Source organism: Schistocerca nitens, chromosome 4, assembly GCF_023898315.1.
Source record: "Schistocerca nitens isolate TAMUIC-IGC-003100 chromosome 4, iqSchNite1.1, whole genome shotgun sequence".
Taxonomy (NCBI): domain Eukaryota; kingdom Metazoa; phylum Arthropoda; class Insecta; order Orthoptera; family Acrididae; genus Schistocerca; species Schistocerca nitens.
The window spans coordinates 240625855-240650207 of record NC_064617.1 but is presented as its reverse complement, the minus strand read 5'-3'; the positions used below and the strand labels follow the sequence as shown (position 1 = coordinate 240650207).

The 24353-nt window shown below is 40.0% G+C and overlaps 1 protein-coding gene across 1 annotated transcript in view; it reads right to left on the bottom strand.

Annotated features, from left to right (window-relative positions):
- LOC126252951 (uncharacterized) overlaps positions 1 to 24353 on the bottom strand; it is a 258753-nt gene that overhangs the window by 68798 nt on the left and 165602 nt on the right. The window contains exons 8-9 of the mRNA XM_049953965.1: positions 14296 to 14440; positions 13995 to 14219 (exon numbers count right to left, since the gene is read on the bottom strand). Coding sequence (XP_049809922.1) covers positions 13995 to 14219; positions 14296 to 14440 — 370 coding nt within the window. The remainder of the gene's footprint in view (positions 1 to 13994; positions 14220 to 14295; positions 14441 to 24353) is intronic.

Genomic DNA, 24353 nt, shown 5'->3' with positions numbered 1-24353 from the left:
TTCCTACGTGGAATGTTTCCCTCTATTATAACCATATAATTAAATACTTATATATCTAAAAACAAAGATGATGTGACTTACCAAATGAAAGTGTTGGCAGGTCGACAGACACACAAACAAACACAAACATACACACAGAATTCAAGCTTTCGCAACAAACTGTTGCCTCATCAGGAAAGAGGGAAGGAGAGGGAAAGACGAAAGGATGTGGGTTTTAAGGGAGTGGGTAAGGAGTCATTCCAATCCCGGGAGCGGAAAGACTTACCTTAGGGGGAAAAAAGGACGGGTATACACTCGCACACACACACATATCCATCCACACATATACAGACACAATACGTCTGTCTGTCTAATAGTTCCCTGCTTCATATACTGTTTCAGTCAACATGAGACATAGTAAGGTAGAGTAGCTCCATTGGCTATAATTCAACTGCTTAAATAATTTTTCTTCTTTTTTCTGATTTCCACTGCACACATAATATACATACCATGTGCACAAAAAGTCCCAAATTCTTATTCCTCCAGCATTTCAATAAACTTTATTATTCATGTGATAATTCACAGTTTGTTGATGGTAGTATAAACAGTTCATGTAGAAATATCTTATTTACAGAAATACTAAAATTATGATACCTGTAAACCATGAGCACATCAAAATTCAACCCTGCTAGTAACTGTTTGCTTTTTGATAATTTATTTCAATGCCCTCATTCTTCCCTTTCAAACAAATAATTTTATTTTTCAGAAAACTTAATATTTCAAGACTTATTTGTATTCGAAATTTAAAATGTTCACTAGACTCTCACTAATCCAGCCATTCCTGGCACATATGGGTGCCGGATTAGTGGAAGTGCCAGTTTATTGAGTGTCTGAAATATATTATATTGTTTTATTTTGTTTCTTATTTATTTTGAAAACATGAGGGACACAGTGTACTGTACTTTATTAAACCAAAGGATACTGTTTTAAAACATAGAGGATACACTTTATTCAATCATAAATACATTAATTTTCAAAGAAAATGTGGTCCTTGAGTGTACACAGTACATAATTATACAGTCATATCACTCACTATGAAACATGTCCCTAATTTTTAACTATCGCAATGGTGATACGTGATGGTGGCATGCTTTATCACACAACTGCTTTACAAGCATTACATCAGTACTGCACATATCTGGTTGTCGCATAATGTACTCCAGGAAGAACTCAGCAGCTTCAGCACCAGTAGTCTGAGAAATCTTCATGCTCTCACCTCCTGTGTCTTCTTCTTCATCACTTTCATCATTACTGTCTTGCACACTTTTGATTATTCCTTCATCTGTTAAAGTGTGGTCCATATCACAGTTTTCCTCTGTACATGGTGGCAGCCAGTCAAGGAATATTTTAGGGAATTGGTTTAAAACATTTATTTCAAAGGCCTGGTCAAATCTTTACAAGTTTACTCCTAAAGCAACTTATGCTGCGCCTACGTGACACAAGTTGCCTGTCTTTCAAAAATGAGGCATTTCTGTTCAGTTAAAGCTGCTGACATGAGGTGCCCTGAGACCTCTGCTGAAACTGCTAGCAAATTCACGCCATTGGTTTTACCCAGTAGCGTGCATGGGATACTGGTCACATATGTGGACACTGGAGTGTTCTGCAGTGTGGAACACAGTTGCCTCTCTCTCTTGTAATCCAGACCTCGTGCAGAACAGATGTCTTTTCGGAAGGCAGAGCCTCTGGCTCTGCTTTTCATGACTGGCCTCCAACATAAGTCAACATGAACCACTTCCCATTCCATTGCCCATTTCAATTAATAGTTCGATCTCCTAGACTGGCCTAAAACTGGTAACTTCTGACCCTAGGTGCACCCCTTGTATGCCATACACTGAAATATATTCTCTTTATTGTACCTAATTTCCAGTTCTGTCATTTAATGGCAGCCCTGGATACTCACTCTCAAGTCCTGACCACTCCACCTCCTGCACACCTTCATCACGAGGCATATGTAACAACCTTCTCCCCCCCTTCCCTGACCATATACAGTACATTGGTGTCAGAATCACGATTCATTCTCACCTTTCAGTCCATAGGGCGGCCGTTTACTTTTGGTTCATGTTTGACATTGTGTGGTTGGTCAGAATTCACCACTGTTATGCCGCTGCGATCTGAGCCTGGATGCTGCAGTGCATCAGCTATGGTGCTGCTCCAATGCTGCGTCCGTACATACCAGCACCAGGGTTAAAGTCTACTGCCTACCTCTCACAGCGTGCGTGCCACAACAACAATTGCGTGCTGAGTACAGTGATCTGCACCTCACAGCCCACATGCTTAATTTGAGCCCTCCAGGCTCAGTTGATGGTCCAACTGACCCAGCTTCTCGGTCACTGCCAGCTAACTCTGAGTTGGGCGCGGGAGCATGAAAGGAAAACGTGCAATGCATCCTCACTGGTGCCGTGGCTCGCTGAGCGCACGGGCGTGCTGTTCACAGTTGGCGAAGCTTCCCTGCTGTTGCCGCCACCCACCTGCTGCCCATGTTGGCCGCCGGTCAGCTCCCAACTGCCATCTGCTTTTGGGTCCAGGCCTCAACACCCGGGGTGTGTTCTTTTAGTGCCATGCAACCAGCCACTCCACCGTCCATGGCGCTGCTACGCGGGTACCAGTGCGTACGGCCCTTAGCTGCTGCTTCTGCACGTCATGACACAATGACTGTACTGTGAGTGTTGGCATGTAGTGAGGCACTTGCAGCCATTTTTTCGGAGAAGAGATTGGTAAATTATAGTAAACAGCTAAATTTGGCATCTTATGCAGTTATTGCCTGTTTTTTGGAGATGTCTTTACCTAGAACGATTTGAACTTTGAATTTTTGCGAGTTTGATTACTATAAGGTATCTTGAATGTGTATTTGTTTGTATATAAGCACTTCACTTGTTGGTTGGTTAGTTAAAAAGTTTTTTAAGATTTTTTTTTTTTGACAGCTTTCAATTAATCTCCAGGGATGTGCAGCTTGCACAATGTGTTTGGCAACCACAGAGTCTCCCAGCTATTCTGTTTTGTTTTCGTGTCATGATCAACTCTTTTTTTCTTTCATCTTTCCTATAAGCATCATTTCTCCACCCTATGATGAAAGTAGGTTCCTTCTCCTTGCTCCACAGACATGAGCACTTTAAGGGCTCTGTAACACCCTGTGCCATCATACCGCATTTGCAAGGTTTCTGAAATCAATGGTGTACTAAATCTTTTTACCTTGATGGGAGTTCGTTTTTATTGCATGACCACAGATGTGAAATCAGCATTTAGGCCTTGTAAGAAAAGCAACAAACCATTGGATTTTGATAGTCCTGGTGATGTCTGTTGTTTACTACTGGGACTAGGCGACTTTAGGCCCCAAGCACATACACAGTCATAATTACACGATTAGCACTTGTGTTGCCGAAATGGATAGGACTTTGTGTGACATGTCAGATTGTGGAATGAAAGGAATGAACTTTTTCTTCCTTCTCTTTCTTTTCTTTCTCGTCTCTTTGCATCCTCTTTCCTGACCATTTATTCTTTTTCTGTCCATGCCATCTGTTTTTCGTAAACTTGATTGGTTAACTCAATGCACGAAGGTAGGATGTATTACATGATGTACCATAATAAGAGTTATAACGAGGAAAGAGAATTGATCTGTTCCACCCCTGTAAGTTGATAAGAGAGGATTGATGACTTCCAGCTATTATCCACCAGAGGGCAGCGAAGTTCTGTTGATATGAAGATATGTAATATGTTGTTTTATTGAGGTTATTTGTGAGCAGGCACAAGGTCCTGTGGTCATGTGGTTGAAGATAATTATGTACAGGCAAGAGTTCATGTGTGTATTGTTGTAGGTGATGTTAAATGGTCTGTTTTATGCTGCCACCCCAGAGGTCAGAGCTGAACCATTAGCCATGATTCATTTTACCATGCAGCGAGTTTCCAGTTGATACAAAGTTTTGGAGTCATTTAAATTGCATGTTATGTTACCAGTGAACACTTACTATAAGCAGAGCATGGTGCAAACACATGGACTAGTACAGCTGTCACCTTGTGATAAGCTAGTCATGCCCCCAAACGCTACCATTTCTCTCCCTATTCTTCATCTTCCTCCGTAAGTAGGTCTAATTTAAATATGATTTACAAGTCATTTATTGTATAAGTTTTCAGTGACAATGTATTATATAGAGTATAAATATTAAGTCGTCGTAAGTAATAGTTACTATTTTGTATGAGAAGGATGGCTCAGGTGCACACCTACAGTATTTGTATTATGTGGGAAGTTTAGGTATTGTGAAGAATTTGAAGTGTTTAAATGTGCCCTCTCTTAAGTACTGTATAGGTCTTCATGATGTGGTGAATTAAACTACTTGCATTATTCAGCTTTGTTGCAGAATTTTGGTGTTGTATTGTATTTCACTTGTAGATCTCTTCTATTGACTAAGATTTTCTTTTTCCTTTCAAAAGAATGCATCAAGTTTACCTTACTAAAGTTTTTCTACAATGCTACTTTTTACAAGCGTACGCCATTGAACATTTCATTTTGATGTCAAACCTTGTGGTGTCTATTCTGTTTGTCTTTTATTGTTCAATGGAGTGTGATACTTCGAAGTTTCATCTAACTTTTGGAACTAATGTTCCACTGCTTTATTTCCTGGTTTTCTTTCAAGCTGTCACTAAGGGTTCAAAATGATTTTGTGAGTTTAACTCTCATGTCTGCCAAATTGATTGTTTTGCTTCAGTCTCTCTTTACAAAACTTTCCTGGCCTGTGTCCAGTGAAATTAACATTTACTTTTTTCTTACCTACATCTTGTGCATGATATATTAAGTCCTGCAGTACTCTGTCATACACTCCTACTGTTGCATGTCAGAATTTTCATCATCTTGAGGCAACTCTGTTGTAGTCTTTATGCAGACAACAAATTCCTAAAACGGATGGCCAGCGTTTTATGAATTCTGTGTTTGCTGAAAATCAACACAGAGATGCACTCTGTTGTCCAATATCTATTTAAGAATTAATGCATGTTTTGTACGAACAATCTTAACTGAGCTTTCTTAAATGTTGTTTACTGTGCAGCCATGCATTTTATTTTGCCCTATAACAGTTCGGATCTCTTCATGTACAAATTTGGTGTTGCTCTGTGCCGATCATTACCAGTGTTTGACCATCTGTTATCCAGCATTGTCTTTCTCTGTTTTTACACATACTTTGGATTATACCGCTGGTACACACCACCAGCTGAGCTACAAAACACATTTTCTTTTAGATTTCCTTAGCAGGCACACTTGTGTTGTGCCGAGTGCTGAAAGTACCACTGCCACTTCTCCTTCACCCCTCTCACCCTTTCTCATCCCTTGCGCTTACCTCTGCACTCTTTCCCCTCCCACATCACGTGTGTTGTGCCACAGATAATATCCCCTCTATTACCCTACTAGAGAGAAGTGCCATTAAAGTTTGTTGATGTCACACAGGCATATCTCTCCTTTCCCGCCGGACAAGCCACGTGCTCTTCTCCTGTCAGTCGAAGTTTGTTTACAAACAGTGCTTGAGCTTCTGTCACACAGAACCACATTCTAGATGTGAATCTTATCATATTTAATGAACTGATTATAAACTCACTGCATTCTTCCCCTTTTTTATGTGAACTTTTATGGAAAGGATGAGGATATTGTCAGCTGTTTTGTCACTGCAAACACACATTTTAATTATCTTTTCTAGAGTTTTGCCTGTGTGTTTCTCCATGCCTATAAATGTGTTTTATAAGCTCATTTTATGTCTTATGACAGTCCCATGATAATCTGAAAACAGTAAACTCTAAGAACAGTTGATGGGACATATATTTTTATTGAATATTGCCGTTTTAGAGGAAAAAATAAGGTTGTAACCAGACCTCATTTGCAGCTGACATTTAAACAAGAGCTGTTCTGGTCTTGTTCTTCAGTTTTTCTAGTTGTAATTTTACTATAGAGAACAGTTTGTTAATAATTACCATAACAGATTTGTAAAACATTGTGGTTGAGTGATACTATTAAGAAAAATATTGAAACTGTTGACTGAGAAATTCTCAACCATTCAGACCACAACTTGGTCACATTTCAACCTTGTTAATTTTCATTTGCCCCACTTTTAACTAATTAATTTACATGAAAAATTAAGTAATGTGCATAAGGAATATTATCCTGTGAGGTAATTTAAATGTGTAGCCTTTGCTATCCCATGACTTTATCCTTAATTTCAGTGTTTTGTCAGTATAAGAAAAGGCTTTGTACTCTGTATTTTAACATGGATTAAGATAGATAAGGTTTGTATTATATGTGTTTTATGGTACTTTGTACATCAATCCTCCATTTTACTGAAATGTGTAAATATTTCATAGCCTCAGCAACTTTGTGCAACTACTACCCTCAAAAATAGTCAGATGACATAGCAAGATTTTGCTAAGGTTATTACTCTTTTTCAAATGTACTTAATCCAATTCTAACCAAGCCAGGTGTTAATGTTCTACAGTAAGTCAATTTACTATATTTCTTACTCAAATAATTTGATTACCATAGAATTAAACATTTTGTTATAATCGTCGGTTTTCTGTTGTATTTTGTTATACTAATGATTTCAATTGTTACAGAAGACATTGTATTTCTACACAAAATTTGAACAATTCATATTTTATTATTTTCTTAACTCATGAAATTTGATAAACTTGACTGCATGTAAGACCCCTCCCACTTACATACACTAAATGAAATCTTGTAACAGATCCCTCCCATAGTATTAAGGCCCCTATTAGGGCAAACCGTCTTTCCGGAGAGTGACAGATGCCGTTTTGTAAACAATGTTTGTAACCACTTCTCTGGAAGGGGGAAGGAATGTACATTGTAGCAGGTAGTCTCGGAATATTTTAGGGTATTGGTTTAAAAAATGTATTTCAAAGGCCCAGTCAAATCTTTACAAGTTTACTCCTAGAGCAACTTATGCTGTGCGTACATGACACAAGTTGCCTGTCTTTCAAAACTGAGGCAGTTCTGTTCAGTTAAAGCTGCTGACAAGAGATGCCCTCAAGTAGAACAGATGTCTTTTCTGAAGGCAGAGCCTCTGACTGGCCACCAACATAAGTTAACATGAACCGCTTCCCCTTCTGTTGCCCATTTCAATTAATTGTTCGACCTCCTAGACTGGCCTAAGCCTGGTAACTTCCGACCCTAGGTGCACCCCTTGTATGCCATACACTGAAATATATTCTCTTTATTGTACCTAATTTCCAGTTCTGTCATTTAATGGCAGCCCTGGACACCCACACTCAAGTCCTGGCCGCTCAACCTCCTGCACACCTTTGTCACAAGGCATATGTAATAACCTTCTCCCCCCTTCGCTGACTGTATACAGTACACCTCATTCAGCCACTTAGTAACATCTTCATCATCAATTTCTTCTCTTCATGGAAGGTTGTGGAACATGTCAGTGTACAAAGTAAATGACAATTCCAAATTGACTGGATCATCATTGTCACTCACTACTGGGTTCAACTCAGCATCAATGGATGGCCACAATTTACTCCAGCTCTTCCTTATGGTAGCACTCTCCATTTCATCCCATGCTTCGGCTGCTTGGAAAACAACATCATGTATGTTAATTGCTTTCCACACCTTCAGCATGGTCTCAATAGAGTCACTTTCATTCAGCAAGGAGACGAGAAGTGAATGTCAATAATGACATTTAATTGATTCCAAAATTTCCTGGTCCATGGGCTGAATTAGGGCTGTCACATTGGGAGGGAGCATGAGTGCTTGTACATGTACACCATAGGACTTTAGAGAAACATCTGAAGGATGACTGGGAGCATTGTCAATTATAAGGATAGCTTTCTGTGGAAGCTTTTCCTTCTTTAGCTCTTTTCTCACTGCTGGTACAAATGTTTTGGCAACGGCCTTGCTGCAGTGCTTACACCAGTTCCTGTGAGATCACTGGGCCTTGCTTCAGTGGTTACACTGGTTCCCGTGAGATCACCAAAGTTAAGCGCACTTGTATGGGTGACCATCTGGGCCGCCATGCACTGTTGCCATTTTTTGGGGTGCACTCAGCCTCGTGATGCCAATTGAGGAGCTACTCGACCGAACAGTAGTGGCTTCAGTCAAGAATACCATCCTGACGACCGGGAGAGCAGTGTGCTGACCCCACGCCCCTCCTATCCGCATCCTCCCCTGAGGATGACACAGTGATCGGATGGTCCCGATGGGCCACTCTTGGCCTGAAGATGGAGTGGTACAAATGTTTCATGGAACCACTGAGAGAATATTTGTCTGCCCATCCATGCTTTCTTCTGAGTGCAATACTGCACTGGTATTTATGTCAGTGTGTTGAAAACAACAAGAATGTTGGAATTTTCCAATCACCACAAGCAGTAGTTTATGACTCCCATTTGGATTACGACGCACGCTGTTTCTGTTGCTTGTAACCATGAGCTTCCTTCTTGTTCTTGGCAGCTAATATTTTTGAAAGAAGCGTCTTGTAAAAGAGTCCTGTTTCAGCAGCATTATACAAGGCATCAGCAGTTAAATCTTGTTCCCCTATTGTCTTCTGTATCTTGGTTACAAACTCATCAGCATCCTTATCTTTAGCTGAGTGACTTTCCCCAGTGACTGTCAGCTGCCAAATGCCATGTCGTTTTCTCCAGTTTGATAGCCAACCTTCGCTCGCTGCAAACAAGTTACTACTGCCAAGTCATTTGTTACATGCAGCTGCTTTTTCCTTTATAATCAGGCCACTGACTGGAATTCCTTTACTGCATTGTTGTATGAACCATCTATAAACAGCTAGCTATGTCCAGTTCTTCATTCTCACTCTTTTGCATAATATTCCATTTTCACAAGTCACTATCCATTTGTGTTGAGTACTGTCGAATAACATCTTTCTTATTGACATCATAAATAGTTGCTCATCCAACACTGAACTCAGCAGCAATGGCTTCCTGTGAAGAAAGTCAATTTAACTTATCTAAAATTTTGAGTTTCTGCTTGAGGTCTAACATAATGTGTTTCCTTTTAGAAGACATAATTCCAAACTGTAAAGAAAGCTACAATTTCAAATACAGTATATAAAGCAGTGTTTAACTAAGCATTATTGCACACGATAATTAATTGTGCATATGTTTTTGGATGTGCGCTGGATTACTGAGAGGCTGGACTAGCGAGGGCCAGATTAGCGAGAGTCTAGTGTAATTCTTTCCAAAATCCAATATTATGGTTTTGCAGCCTCAATTTTTCTGCTTCAAAAAGATGCAACATTACTAAAATAACATGTCAGTTAACAAAATATGCCAGTAGGAAAATATAACTTTCAGTAAATTCTTGACAGCGTTTGAAAATCCCAATGTACCTAAAAACTTCTCTCTCATGAAACAGTACCTATTATTCTGCCATTTTGCAGTCATACAGCTTTTGGTTGAACAAATTTAGTTCATTAACAGTTGCATCTTTGTACATTTTAATTTTGCTGCCTTTTACATTACTATCCAAAATTTAATAGCTTTTCAGGATGTCCTCCCAAAACCCTGAATCGATTTCAAACAAATTTGCCAGAGAAACAACAGGCCTTACAGTTATAAGCAGTATTGGGTTTATAACCTCCTAACTCCAACAGGTGCAGAGATATGAAAAAAAAATTCAGCCACTTGCATACAGGCTGCCCCTCACAACAAGCTTGTTGTGTGGGAACAGTATCGGCCTGCCAACCTGCTTCACAGGGCAGCCTGCATCGGGGGAAAGAAACAATTTTGCAGGCCTCAACATGTAGTCAAACATGCCTGATAGGCGTGTTGTGGGACTAGTCTGGTCTGCATTACTTAACTGTGTTGCAGGGGCCTATGAGCATGGCTGGGGACAAGGTGAGAAGTATAGAGGAGGGGATGGACAGATTGAGGTGGAGGAGGAAATGTACAAAGGGATATGCATAAGAGGGAGATGGAAGATGTAGAGGGGTGGTGGTCTGGTGAAAAAGGGAGAGGAAGAGTTGGAAATGGAAAGAGAGAGGGGATGGAGGAAATAGACAAAGAGAGAGGGGATGGAGGAAATGGGCAAAGAGAGGGGGAAGAGACTGAGAGTATGGGGAAGAGGAAAAAAGGCAAGTATTTTAATGTCTGCATGTCTGTAAACAGGAGTCAAGCACAAAGTTGCAGTCAGTCACAGCCCAGCAGCAAAATTGTGATCTTCTATGTCAGTTCTGAGTCAGTAACTTGTTTTCAATGCAGCACATTGTGCGGTATCAGCAGTGCCTTCATCAACTGGAAACAGTGCATCGTGCTTCACTCTTATCTCTGTAGAATAATCATTCAAATGAGCCACAGCAAGCTGCTGTTATAGAGCTCTCACTGTACGCTGTCAGATAGCACTACATATGTCTCCAATCACTGCACTAAGAGCTCAGCCTCAGATTACATTCAGGTCATTGCCAGTCTACTCTCACACCAAGCATAAAGATGGCAGTGCAACAAGATCTTACAAACCTAACATGATGCCGGTGAGAACTTTACAAACCTAGCACAATGCTATTGCTCTAGTGAATACTGATAACTACTACTAGTGGAAAAATGAGAGGAAAATACCTATTGTGATGACACAGGCAAACATTAAGGGAACAGCTACAGAGAGAATAGGAGATCAAAGGTAGAGAGGGAGGGAGAGGGAGGGAGGGAGGGAGGGAGGGAGGGAGGGAGGGAGGGAGGGAGGGAGGGAGAGAGAGAGAGAGAGAGAGAGAGAGAGAGAGAGAGAGAGAGAGGGAGAGAGAGAGAGAGACTACATTATACATAGTTACATACGCTTTATACTGAATACACTGTAGATAAATACATTTATGCTTTAATCATTCTACAGTGTTTGATGTATGCCACAGTGTTCATCTACTTCATTACACTGATGGACACTACACATCTTACATTCAGCACTATCAAGTCTGTGTTTTGGTTTCATCATGTTCAACAGACATATGGTGTTCAACAATAATCATTACACAAACATCAATGTTAATCTGTCTTTGTCACTTATGAACAATATGAAACCAAATACAGAATGTGAAGCTTACTGATCTGTATTGTAAAACCTATAATATTACCTTACAAATATTACATCACAAATTAAAAATATTGCACCCAAAATGTTTACAAAGAATAAACATGAAGTGAACATTAATCTCATCTGAGTTGTGACACTCATTTTACAACTGCCTGAAGTTCTTGATATAGATCAAAAAGAAGTAAAGTGAGGAAGAACTCCCTTGAAACTTTATAGGCATCAAACAAGGCAGTAAGACTTCAAATGGCATTAGGTTTGTAACAATAAATAAGTAAGTAATTCTCATCATACGCAGAACACTCAAAAGTTTTTGCCTAATTGCAATATGATGTATGAAGCAAACAACAGGAAGTTACACATATGCATAAAGTTCTACACTCCAAGACCAGAGTTCTCCATGCAGGTGGTATAGAGACCAAATGAGTTTTCAGAGAGGTAGCAGGTCAAAGGTAAGCACCATGCTAGATTCAGTTTAGAGACCACAGAATGAGAAATGAAGATGCATTACAGAGGAAGAGAAATAAATAATTTCACTAAGAATTGGAAGGAAACTCCCAATTTTCTGAAGGTAGATTTTCATTATTTATTTGATAACTTTTCACTATCCTTCACCTTTACTTCTTATTGTGTCCCTTCTATCATGTTTGAGCTGAAGCTGGCATAGTATCTACCTTTGATCTCCTATTCTCTCTGTAGCTGTTCCCTTAATGTTTGCCTGTGTCCTCACAGTAGGTATTTTCCTCTCAACCTCTTCCTCACTTAAGTAAGATGTAAAACATTCCAAAAGTTTTGAATAATTTTTTCTGCTTTTAAGTGTTTTTATTGACAGTACTAAAATTTTGCTCCTGAAAATAAGTACTGCCCAATTACTATCTTCTTGTAAAATAAATGTTCCCACATTTTACAATGATATATGATTCACCCAGTGATGTATTCATCTAATGAGAACCATTAATTTATTATTTTATCCTTTATTATAACACATTACTTGCTTTGGCAGTGTCTTTTTATGAAAAATGAATTTTTCCACTCTTTATTTATCTCCTCAGATGAATGACCACACACTTCATTTACATATTTGCAAAAGACCTATAACATGGCTCCAACATCTAAGATAAGCTGTCTGAAAAATAATGGTTTATTGAATACCTCCATGAAACTGTTAAACAATTTTATATGAAAGGTGCTAGCACAGTGAAGATTGTGAATGATGTTTCCTCAGAATTTTTGTTCTCAAAGGCACTGCAAACAAGCTGCCTAATGCCATTAACTCTCTTCAAGATATACTTAGGTCAGACCTTAAGTTCAGTACAGGGAAATTTAGTAATATGGGAATGACCATGATAATTGTGAGGATAGTGAAAATAAAAGTTGTGCATTTCAGAAGGAGGCTTACCACATGTCCAGCATTAGCTCAGACACTTCAGGCTTTTTAGTGCTGTCTCAAATTGCAAATTTCTCCAGCATTGCAAATATGTCTGGCATTTGAGAACTTTGAGTGGCAAGGACTTTTTTTTAATTTTAGACCTGTTTGTTTGACATCACATTTTTAGAACTTCTCTTACAGCTGTGCCTCTCTCAGCTAACCCAGGAGTAAGCACTGACATGGATGGGGAGGTGCCGCTATCAGGTCCACCACAGCTTTTCATTTAGTCATTTAGCATGCCAACAGGTGCAATGTGCTTATGTTGTTACCATGTGTAAAGTAACTCATTTACATGTTTTTGATCATTTCATCTCAATTTATTTTTCGCCTCCTGTTTAGCAATAGAAAATGTGTGTTAATGTTTTGTGCTATCTCCTACCAAAGAATTTCTATGTACTCTAAAAGAAAATACTGATGCTCAGGAACAAACAATGGAAACTCCAGGTAGGAAGACATGTCATGTTGTAGACAGGCACAATTAAAAGACATTCACATATATCTTTTGGCCAAGGCCTTCATCAGTAAAAGAGAGACACATACACACACCATTGTGTGTGTGTGTGTGTGTGTGTGTGTGTGTGTGTGTGTGTGTGTGTTTTACTGAGGAAAGCTGTGCCTGAAAGCTATATGTAAGTGTCTCTTAATTGTGTCTGTTTCCAACTTGACCTGTCTTCTTTATCCTAAGTAGCAATCTGTCTTTTCCTATGTCATTGACATTCAGGAACAAAAATTATTCTCAAGTGTAGACAATTTTCATAATCCTAGTACCCAATACTTATGAGTTCTGTTAAAGTTAGAAAGTTTCAGTAGATAAATTTATGAACTGAAATTATCTGGTCTGATTTAGAAGAAAGTGTACAGGTTGTTAACAAAATTATAAAAGATTCAATAAATATTGATAACCTACTTAATGAATGCACTTTGTTAAACCAGTTAATTATAAACCAAATGGTAGACTGTGGTTCAAGTTCTGAAAAGGAAATCAATTCTGAAAATTGGAAATCAATTTTAAGGTGTTTCAAAAGACTGGTATTTCATGTTGCAATATTTCTAAAATGGTTCAGTTTGTGACATCTTTGCCTGGTATATCTTTTCTAGTTTAGAGAGTTTTTTCAATTGTGAAGAACATTTGGTTTGTAAAAATGGGTACACTTTCAGTATCTATGGTTAATCATCTGCTAATTTTTTAAATTAATTAAGAACTTTCTAATTGTGACTTTAATGATGGAATTAAAAAAAAAATCATTTCTGAAAAAGTTGTGTCTAGTGAAAAATGGAACTGAATAAATAAAGAGTAATGCTGCAGTAGACTGTTAAGACTTTTAAGTACTTTCAAAAACAGAGTAATATGTACTGGGTGGGACCCAAAAAATATGGTAAGCCCATTCTAAAGCTGGAGAAGAGTAGGCCTATGATATATAAAGGCTTATAATTAATATAAAGAAAACTGAATATCTCTATGTAAGACATAATGAGGGACAAATTAAATCTGAATGATGAACTCACCTTCAGAACAAGTATTGCACAGATAAATATGCAACAAATGTTGATTAAAGTGAGACACAGACTAATAATTCCCATGACAGACAGTTCTTTTGCTTTGCTGTCAGGGTAATATATTGGTTCATATCCTGATGTAAAGTTGGGCTGTGATGGGTCTTCACCCTGGAGAACTAGCACTGTGTAATTTTTATCATTTACCACAGTACATGCTAGTGCCCACATAATGCCCTAGAATGAAAAAAATAGATTATATATGTTGTCTAATAATTTAATGCAAGAGTACATAACAGGAAAAAATACCTACACAATTTACAGCTGGTGGCAGCAAGGATGCAGAAATGGCAACACCAATCAGTGGTCCAGCACTGCCTTGAAGTAATGCTAAGGCAACACCAGTCCCTGAAGGTAAAGCCCACATTACACCAACCCAAAGAGAACGATAGTTCCCTCTGAAAAAAAGTCCATGGATTTCAAAAGCTAAAGACATTAAAAAGTCATGTTCAAAAGCCAGCATGAATGTACAACATTGGTTTATATTTGCAACCATATAAATACAAAACCTGAATTATTAGATATTGACAGCAACTGTCCCTCATCAACAGAAGAACTGAAGAATATGAACAGCATCTTTATTTAAAAAAAATCTAAATGAAGATTTAGCTTCTAATAACATACCTTTTTTGATTGAGACCCAAAGAAAAGAGACGCTGAGAGGGTAAGTTTAGTAAACTTGGCAAGGAAAGGTTAATTATGCAGAATTCATAGCAAAACTAAAAATATTTGGTGTACTTAGCTTCCTGGGAACTGAAAAGTAATTTTTGCACTGGTCTTCCAAAATTTCCCCCGTTAATGAAATATTGGAGTCCCAAATATTTCAGCATATAAGAAGAGCTCAGTATTTTTTTTAGTAAAATATTTATTGCTCAGTTATTCTCTATTTGCTTGCCAAATTATTAGATACGACATGGAAAAAGATATCTTTGGCGCATAGCACAAAAATATTCTACCACTCTGAAAATAATGCAACAATGCTGGAGTTAAGAAAAATCCCTGTAAGAAAAAAAGGACTAAAAATTGACTTGGATTCAAAGGACACAAAGTCAGAATATGCAGAGATTGTTTAGCATTTGTGAAAGACCTTTTAGTCCTATCACATTCAGCTAAGGTAACTGAACAATAGATTAAATAACTATCTTGACAAGGGGTAAAACAGGATTCAAAACTTCAATTGGAATGAGTGAATTACAAGTGCAGGCATACATGGCCAATACTGAGAATAGTCAACAACAAATAAAACACTGAATCTGACATTAATAGCGTCAAAACCTTCAAATCCCAGAACAGTGGCTGAATAACATTAATCCCAAGGTATAATGTATGATTAACAGAGTAAGTATAACTAAATCACTCTCTTTAAAGATGCTCACCAAATATAATTAGAATGAACTATGCAGTGGATCCACAATAAGAGACAACCTTATGACATCTCTTGCCTATGTGGAACTTTGCTTATGAAATACATGTTAACCAGCTAGTCACACTGGGACGTCATCCTTCTACTCTAGAGCAGTCTCCTAAGGGTTTCTCTTGTGACTCTGAGGAATATCCTTCCAAGAACTGTTTCTGCTTTGATCACACAATAATTTTTAAAATCAAGATACAAGATTTTGAAGAGAAGACTTAAGAGGCTCAAATGAAGAGCTGGGAAAAGATTTTGGGATCTTTAGAAGAAAAACAAAGAGTATTAAAGTTCAGGAAGATTTATAAAGTTCTTAGCAAGTTGGGAAAGGCAACAAAAATCATAATAAAAAGTCCTTTGGCCATACATTCTGACAATCACAGTCCTGAAACAAGTTCTGATAATAAAAAAAAGTGGATGATGATTTAAATTTGAGTTGCATGATGGAATGAGATGTATCAAAAAGAGATATATATTAACAGAAAATCAAAAACTGGAAATCATCACAAAGCTAAGTCAGCTGACCATGGTAACAAAAAAGAAGCTGCACACATCTAGGAAACAAAGTACACTTATGGAAGGACACTTAAACATGGTTAGAAGTGAGAGCAAATATAGTGGGTGAAACAACAATAACTCACATAAACCATGTAGACAACTGTTTAAATAGATTGATGTGTTTAATAACTCCCATTATGATAGAAAAAGAATTATTTTTCCTTTGCTCATTCATTTTACCTTAATTCATACATATTTCTGTTACAAGTATGAAACAGTCAACCACTCAGTAACCTTGCCAGATGTGCAAATTAATCACACAAACATACTGATACTTGTAACATCGCCAATAGGCTGCTCACATGAGTGTCCAGAGTGGGCCAAATATAAGGCCATTTAGCCTCAATTTGCTACTATACAACCACCTTCGTAAGCAGACTTGCAGTGCTGATTGTTTATCATGTGTTTGGTGCAAGGGATCCTGAACTTGTGGTTTCCACCATCTCTTGCCTATGTGGAACTTTGCTTATGAAATACATGTTAACCAGCTAGTCACACTGGGACGTCATCCTTCTACTCTAGAACAGTCTCCTAAGGCTTTCTCTTGTGACTCTGATGAATATCCCTCCAAGAACTGTTTCTGCTTTGATTCATGGATATTCACATATTAGAGAAGTTGTTTAAGTTAATAAACATTGTGGCTCAAAGTGAGGGTTACAACACTGGTCTTGTGGAAGTCCTCATACAAATCTGAAGACAGTCCGGCCCCTCCATGGCTGAAATGTTGTGAATAACATGGAATTTCACATATGACCGGGAAATCTGGGATTTTTTTTCCCTTGTTCATGTATACACCCTGTATTAATATAGCAGGATGCTTTTTGACATGGCTAGTGCCCACATAATTTCCCTGAGTTTTCTTGAACAGACTACTGCCAACATTCCATACTGTGTCAATAACCTTGGTGAAAATCTCGTCATTGGTCATACCATGCATGCTGTGCAATCTCTGCTTGGTTTTTGCAATCCTTACAGAGATATTATTTATCTGTAACTTGTAAAAACATGCCTTCTTTCAGCCTTTAGTCACTTATAAAGGTTGTACTCTCAATGAAAAACACTTTCAGCCCACCACAGGATATGTCAAAGATATTCAGAATATGCCTGTGCCTAAATCCATTAAGAATCTCCAAGTATTCCTAGGAAAAGTGAATGACTATGTGTAATTTATTCCCCAGGCAACCTCCATTTCATGTCCATTCAACCGTCTACATAAAAATTGTCTGAAGAGTGCAATCATGCTTTTCAGAAGTTGAACCCTTCCAATCAGCCTTCCAGTCTTGTGACTTACAAGTTCCATTTGCCATTAGTGTTGACTCTAGGTGCATCTCCACACAGATTAAGGGAGGTTCTGATTCATAAATTAGAGGATGGAATGGAAAGGCCAACTGTATTTGTGTCAAAGGTACTTACTCAAGCTCAGGTACATTACTCTCAGAACAAAATGGAAACACTGGCCATCATTTTTGGTGTCCATATATTTCATTTTTTGTAACCAAGGGTCACATTGTCAGAGCACACAGCACATAGCCTTTGTTGTTGGGTTTTCTGTTTTGCAAATTTTGAATATTCTATTTATTGTCACAATTCACTTAGCATTCTAATGTGGACATGCTATTTCACCTCGTGATAGGTGTGGATCCTGAATTTGACTGCCTGGAAACAGTCACTTTCCCATCAGATACCCAACTAGAAGAATCATAAGTTTAACCCACTTCTTCAACAGATCCTGTAATAAGTCCACTCAGGTTGGCCTTCCAAGACCTCTAGAGTTGACTCATCTGGCCTTAAGTGACTTTTACATTGGTGGCACCAAACTCAGCTCCAGCAATACGTGGTGCTCCTTACAGGTGGTGTGCCAGGTGGTGGCATTGCCCTCTCTGCAATATCAGGTGCTTCAGCTTATGAATCAGTTCAAGTGAGGGATTTGCATGATAAAGCAACTAACACAATGATATATCTAATGGCCCTGTATTGACGCAATGTTACACAGGTGATGTTTGTCAGGCACACGGACTGGCACTACCACAGTGTTCTGGCCATAACCGCACTGACACAGCCCTGAAACAAGGTTCACGTCAATTTCATGGGCTCTATGCCGGGAGACATATGTTTAATTGTCATGGACTTTTTTTCCCACTTCCTGTATGTTGTATGCCTTCAGCTGATAACAATGGTAGCCATGGTGGAGTCTTTGGAATGGAGATTGCACCCCACGTGCTGGTGACTGACAATAATCCCTAATTCATGGAAGACAATTTCCAAAGGTCGCCATCTTACCACAGCCCCTTTCTATCCAGCCTCAAATTGGCTCACAGTATGAACTGTTCACATCTGCAAAAGCAGGAAGCTTTAGGATATACAAAATTGGCTTCATTGCTAAACACCTTGTTACTTTCTTACAGGTCCATGAACTTCAGTGGTCAAGATCCTGCATGAGCACCCTCGCTTCTGAATTTCCTGTGTACACCATCAGAACACAAAGAAGACACTGCCATGCCACTTCATGTGAGTGTCTTGGTGTAGGTACATACATTTGGGTACAGTCCAGGCTAGATTCTGGAACCCATGGCAAAACATATGTGCCAGATGGTATTGGCAGCTACATCACTTTGGGATGCTGTGGCAACTTCACAAGAAACACCAGCTGCAACAACCAGGGCTGTGGCTTCTTTCACCCGTAAATCCACCATCTTCACCACTGCAGCCATGCCATAGTTTTCTCGACTTATAAATCTCAGAGGATGGTCACTTGGATCCTCCTTCCTGCAAGCTGTGAGATAAGCAATTGGAAGTTGATCTGGCCTTACCAACAGCTGAACCACTGGGTCTACTGGTCCTGCAGGAGCACCTCCACTTCAAGATATCTCTGGGTTCATGAAAGAAGCTCTAGATCCAGAAGCAGTTTCACTGGCAGCCTCAGATGTCTCCTAGGAGCCTTCTGTCATTACATCACCCATCTATTGCCCACTTCCGGTGTGTCCTCTCCTTCACTGAGCAGGTGATGGCACTAAACACTGGTTCAAGGCTGGAGGCTCTTAATAACCCTGACGAATGTGCAACTGAATAATACAAACTATCAATATGTGTAACACCGCACACATAATGTGAAGTGCCAGTGACAAAAATACAGTATTACTGCAAGTTCTCATGAGTGTACATAGCATGCCAAATACACTCCTGGAAATGGAAAAAAGAACACATTGACACCGGTGTGTCAGACCCACCATACTTGCTCCGGACACTGCGAGAGGGCTGTACAAGCAATGATCACACGCACGGCACAGCGGACACACCAGGAACCGCAGTGTTGGCCGTCGAATGGCGCTAGCTGCGTAGCATTTGTGCACCGCCGCCGTCAGTGTCAGCCAGTTTGCCGTGGCATACGGAGCTCCATCGCAGTCTTTAACACTGGTAGCATGCCGCGACAGCGTGGACGTGAACCATATGTGCAGTTGACGGACTTTGAGCGAGGGCGTATAGTGGGCATGTGGGAGGCCGGGTGGACGTACCACCGAATTGCTCAACACGTGGGGCGTGAGGTCTCCACAGTACATCGATGTTGTCGCCAGTGGTCGGCGGAAGGTGCACGTGCCCGTCGACCTGGGACCGGACCGCAGCGATGCACGGATGCACGCCAAGACCGTAGGATCCTACGCAGTGCCGTAGGGGACCGCACCGCCACTTCCCAGCAAATTAGGGACACTGTTGCTCCTGGGGTATCGGCGAGGACCATTCACAACCGTCTCCATGAAGCTGGGCTACGGTCCCGCACACCGTTAGGCCATCCTCCGCTCACGCCCCAACATCGTGCAGCCCGCCTCCAGTGGTGTCGCAACAGGCGTGAATGGAGGGACGAATGGAGACGTGTCGTCTTCAGCGATGAGAGTCGCTTCTGCCTTGGTGCCAATGATGGTCATATGCGTGTTTGGCGCCGTGCAGGTGAGCGCCACAATCAGGACTGCATACGACCGAGGCACACAGGGCCAACACCCGGCATCATGGTGTGGGGAGCGATCTCCTACACTGGCCGTACACCACTGGTGATCGTCGAGGGGACACTGAATAGTGCACGGTACATCCAAACCGTCATCGAACCCATCGTTCTACCATTCCTAGACCGGCAAGGGAACTTGCTGTTCCAACAGGACAATGCACGTCCGCATGTATCTTGTGCCACCCAACGTGCTCTAGAAGGTGTAAGTCAACTACCCTGGCCAGCAAGATCTCCGGATCTGTCCCCCATTGAGCATGTTTGGGACTGGATGAAGCGTCGTCTCACGCGGTCTGCACGTCCAGCACGAACGCTGGTCCAACTGAGGCGCCAGGTGGAAATGGCATGGCAAGCCGTTCCACAGGACTACATCCAGCATCTCTACGATCGTCTCCATGGGAGAATAGCAGCCTGCATTGCTGCAAAAGGTGGATATACACTGTACTAGTGCCGACATTGTGCATGTTCTGTTGCCTGTGTCTATGTGCCTGTGGTTCTGTCAGTGTGATCATGTGATGTATCTGACCCCAGGAATGTGTCAATAAAGTTTCCCCTTCCTGGGACAATGAATTCACGGTGTTCTTATTTCAATTTCCAGGAGTGTAGAAGGCAACTGCCACAGCCTCAATTTTCTGTTGTCACACCATCTCTACAAGTAGACTTGGCAGTGCTGATTTTTTCCATGTGTTTTTGTCATAAGATCCTGAACTTGTGATTCCACCATCTCTCACCTACATGCAACTTTGAAATATATATTAACTGGTTAATTGCTTGGGACCTTGTCCTCCTACTCTGGAGTGATCTCCCAATAGGTTCTATTGTGACTCTGAAAGTGGTCAAGATCCTCCATGGGCACCCTTGCTTCTGAATTTCTTGTGTACACCATCAGAACACAAAGAAGACACTGCCATGCCAATCCATGTGAGTGTCTTGGTGTAGGCACATACATTTGGGTACAGTCCAGGCCAGATCCTGGAACCCATGGCAAAACTGTTTCTGCTTTATTCATGGACTAATTTGTTATTTGCTTACTACAGAAGCTGTTTATGTTAAATACTGTGTCCCAAAGAAAGTGTTACAATTAACCACATTCATATATTACTTGCAAGAGATATCACACACTGTAAGTCTTAAATAATACAACATCAAATCAAGCATTGACAGCATAACGACATACTAACGGTATGTAAACATAAGCCAGGTATCACCTGCCCTCACACTTCACCTTAAACTATCGTCAAGCCTATCACTGGCATGTCTGGGGCGTTTGATAGCCAGTGGAAGTTTTTAAACTCAGAAGAGTGTTCCTGGAGCCACTCTGTAGTGGGGTGCTGCATTGTTCTGCTGGAATTGCCCAAGTCTGTCTGAATGTCCAATGGACATGAATGGTTCAAATGGCTCTGAGTACTATGGGACTTAACTTCTGAGGTCATCAGTCCACTAGAACTTAGAACTACTTAAACCTAACTAACCTAAGGACATCACACACATCCATGCCAGTAGCAGTCGCGCGGTTGTGGACTGTAGCGCCTTGGCCACCCCTGCCGGCGGACATGAATGTATGAAGGTGATCAGACAGGAACCTTATGTACACGTCACCTGTCAGAGTCATATCTAGATGTATCACTCCAACTGCACATGCCCCACACCATTACAGAGCCTCCACCAGCTTGAACAGTCCCCTGCAGACATGCAGCGTCCATGGGTTCATGAGGCTCTCCCCATACCTGTACACGTCTATCCACTTGATACAATTCAAAACGAGACTCATCTGAGCAGGCAGCATGATTCAAGTCATAAAGAGTCCAATGTCGGTGGTGACGGGCCCAGGCAAGGTGTAAAGCTTGGTGTCGTGCAGTCATCAAGAGTACATGAGTGGGCCCTCGGCTCAGAAAGCCCATATCAATTTTGTTTCAATGAATGGTTCACATGCTGACTCTTGTTGATGGCCCAGCATTGAAATCTGCAGCAATTTGTGGAAGTGTCATACTTCTGTCATGTTGAACTATTCTCTTCAGTCTTTGTTAGTCCTGTTCTTGCAGGATCTTTTTCTGGCTGCATTAATGTCTGAGATTTGATGTTTTACCGGATTCCTGATATTCATGGTACACTTGTGAAATGGTCATAATGGAAAATCCCCACTTCATTACTACCTCAGAGATGCTGGGTCCTGTCACTCATGCGCTGACTATAACATCACATTCAAACTCACTTAAATTTTGTTAACCTGCCATTGCAGCAGCAGTAACTGATCTAACAACTGTGCCAGACACTTGTTGTCTTACAAAGGTGTTGCCGACCACAGTGCAATATTCTACCTGTTTATATATCTCAGTATTTGAATACACATGCCTATACCAGTTTCTTTGGCACTTCAGCGTAGGTAAAGTGGAGACATGACTGGACCATAGCAGTGAGAATCGGGAGCATATGCTGGATCTTAGCTGGAAAGGGGCAGTGAGAAAACAGTTTATCAGGTTTGTTTACATATATCACTGAAGATGGGCAGGAGTCAGATACTACACAGCACACACATTAATTGATATTGTCAATAAAATATACATTCAGTGGTTCTGTTAAGAAATATGCCAATGAAGCACAAGAAAATAACCTCCATTGTGTCTTGTAAACTTCTCCTAAACTTTATTTTATTAGTAGCTAACCTTTTTATAGATTCTGGAAACTCATTAAAAATGTTTAGTCCTGGCTAATGAATGACTTTTTGGATCACTGTAAGTGATTTTAAGTCATTACGGCTTACTTTATCCACATTACTGATTCAGTGAACTGAGCTGTTGGTTTGAAAGAGAGACTTAATATTCACCAGAAATTTCAGTAAGGAGTACATACAGGGTGAAGCAGTGAAGACAGGCCACATCAGATATATTCAGTGAGCGTAAATGTGTTAAGATAGAGTTTTCACAAAGTTATAGCAGACAGTGTGTTGAATTTTCTGATGTATGTAGGGAAATTTTAACATAACTACTGAATATGACAGAGCTTTTTAAATGAAACTAAACACCCATTTCTGTGGCATTATAAATAGCCTTCTAGGAGGATCTCAGTGTAGAGCTTGATCTAATAGTAACACAATAACAGCTACATGAATCACTGTCTCACCATCACAAGAAGAGGTTCCTCAAATGTCTGCTCTACTAAATTAAACGTACACAACCATGTGTGTAATCAGGAAGGGCGAAAACATATATCATGCTCAGCAGATTAAACAGGGCAAACAAAAAATCAGAATCCATGTGGAAAATTATAAAATCTGAAAGAAATAGGGGCAAAAATTAGAATGGGGTACAGAAAATGTGATGGAAAATGGAATACATAACAATAATCTGAAAAGAGCAGCTTCAGAAGTAAATAACTTGTTCTTCTCTGTAACTGAAGATATAGGAATGAAATACACACAGCCTCCCTTAGAAGTTATGAAACTATGTAATCTTACCCAACATACACCAACAACACTTAACTTGAAATCCATAACACCCAACGAAATTGTAAACATCATATCCTTAAAAAGTACCAGCTCTTCTGGGTATGACAGAATATCAAACAGATCACTAATCAGCAACATATTGTGTTATTTATATGACTCGTCTATGAAACCTGGAGTATTTGCCCATTGATTAAAACATGTTACAGTGGTGCCAATACACACAGATATTGAGAAACATGTAATATCTATTGACCTATCTCTCCATTTCCAGTTCTTTCAAAAATATTTAAAATGTTATATGAACACCTAACACAAAAGGGCTCACTGACACTCTCCCACTTTGGCTTATGCAAAGGGCTATAACCAGAGAGAGAGGGCAATATTCAGTCTCGCAAAAGAATTCCTAGACTAACTGAACTGTAGAAGGTGTTCTGTGGAGATTTTCTGTGACCTCTCTTATGTTTTTGAGTGTGTAAAAAATAATACTTTAACACAAAATCTCCCACACTATGGCATCAAAGACCAACCACAAACTTGGCTGGAACAGAAAACAAAGAGCTGCTCTAACATGTGCAAGTGAAGCAGTAATACCAGACTGGGGAACTGTTACATATGGTGTTTCCCAAGGCTTGATCCTTGGACCACTGATCTTAATGGTGAATGTTATTGACCTACCAGCATCAGTAAATAACAAGGCAAATAAAGTAATCTGCTGATGATACAAGTATCCTGATCAAGGGCATGAAATCCTCAATGCAGATTACAACTGAAACAATATCTCATCAAATACACAAATTTTTCGAAATTAATTTACTGACTTTGAATTCCTTGGCATCAGTTTTATTAGGAACAGTTCTACTACCCAATAGTGACATATGAAAATTTGTGTTGGACCATGACTCAAGA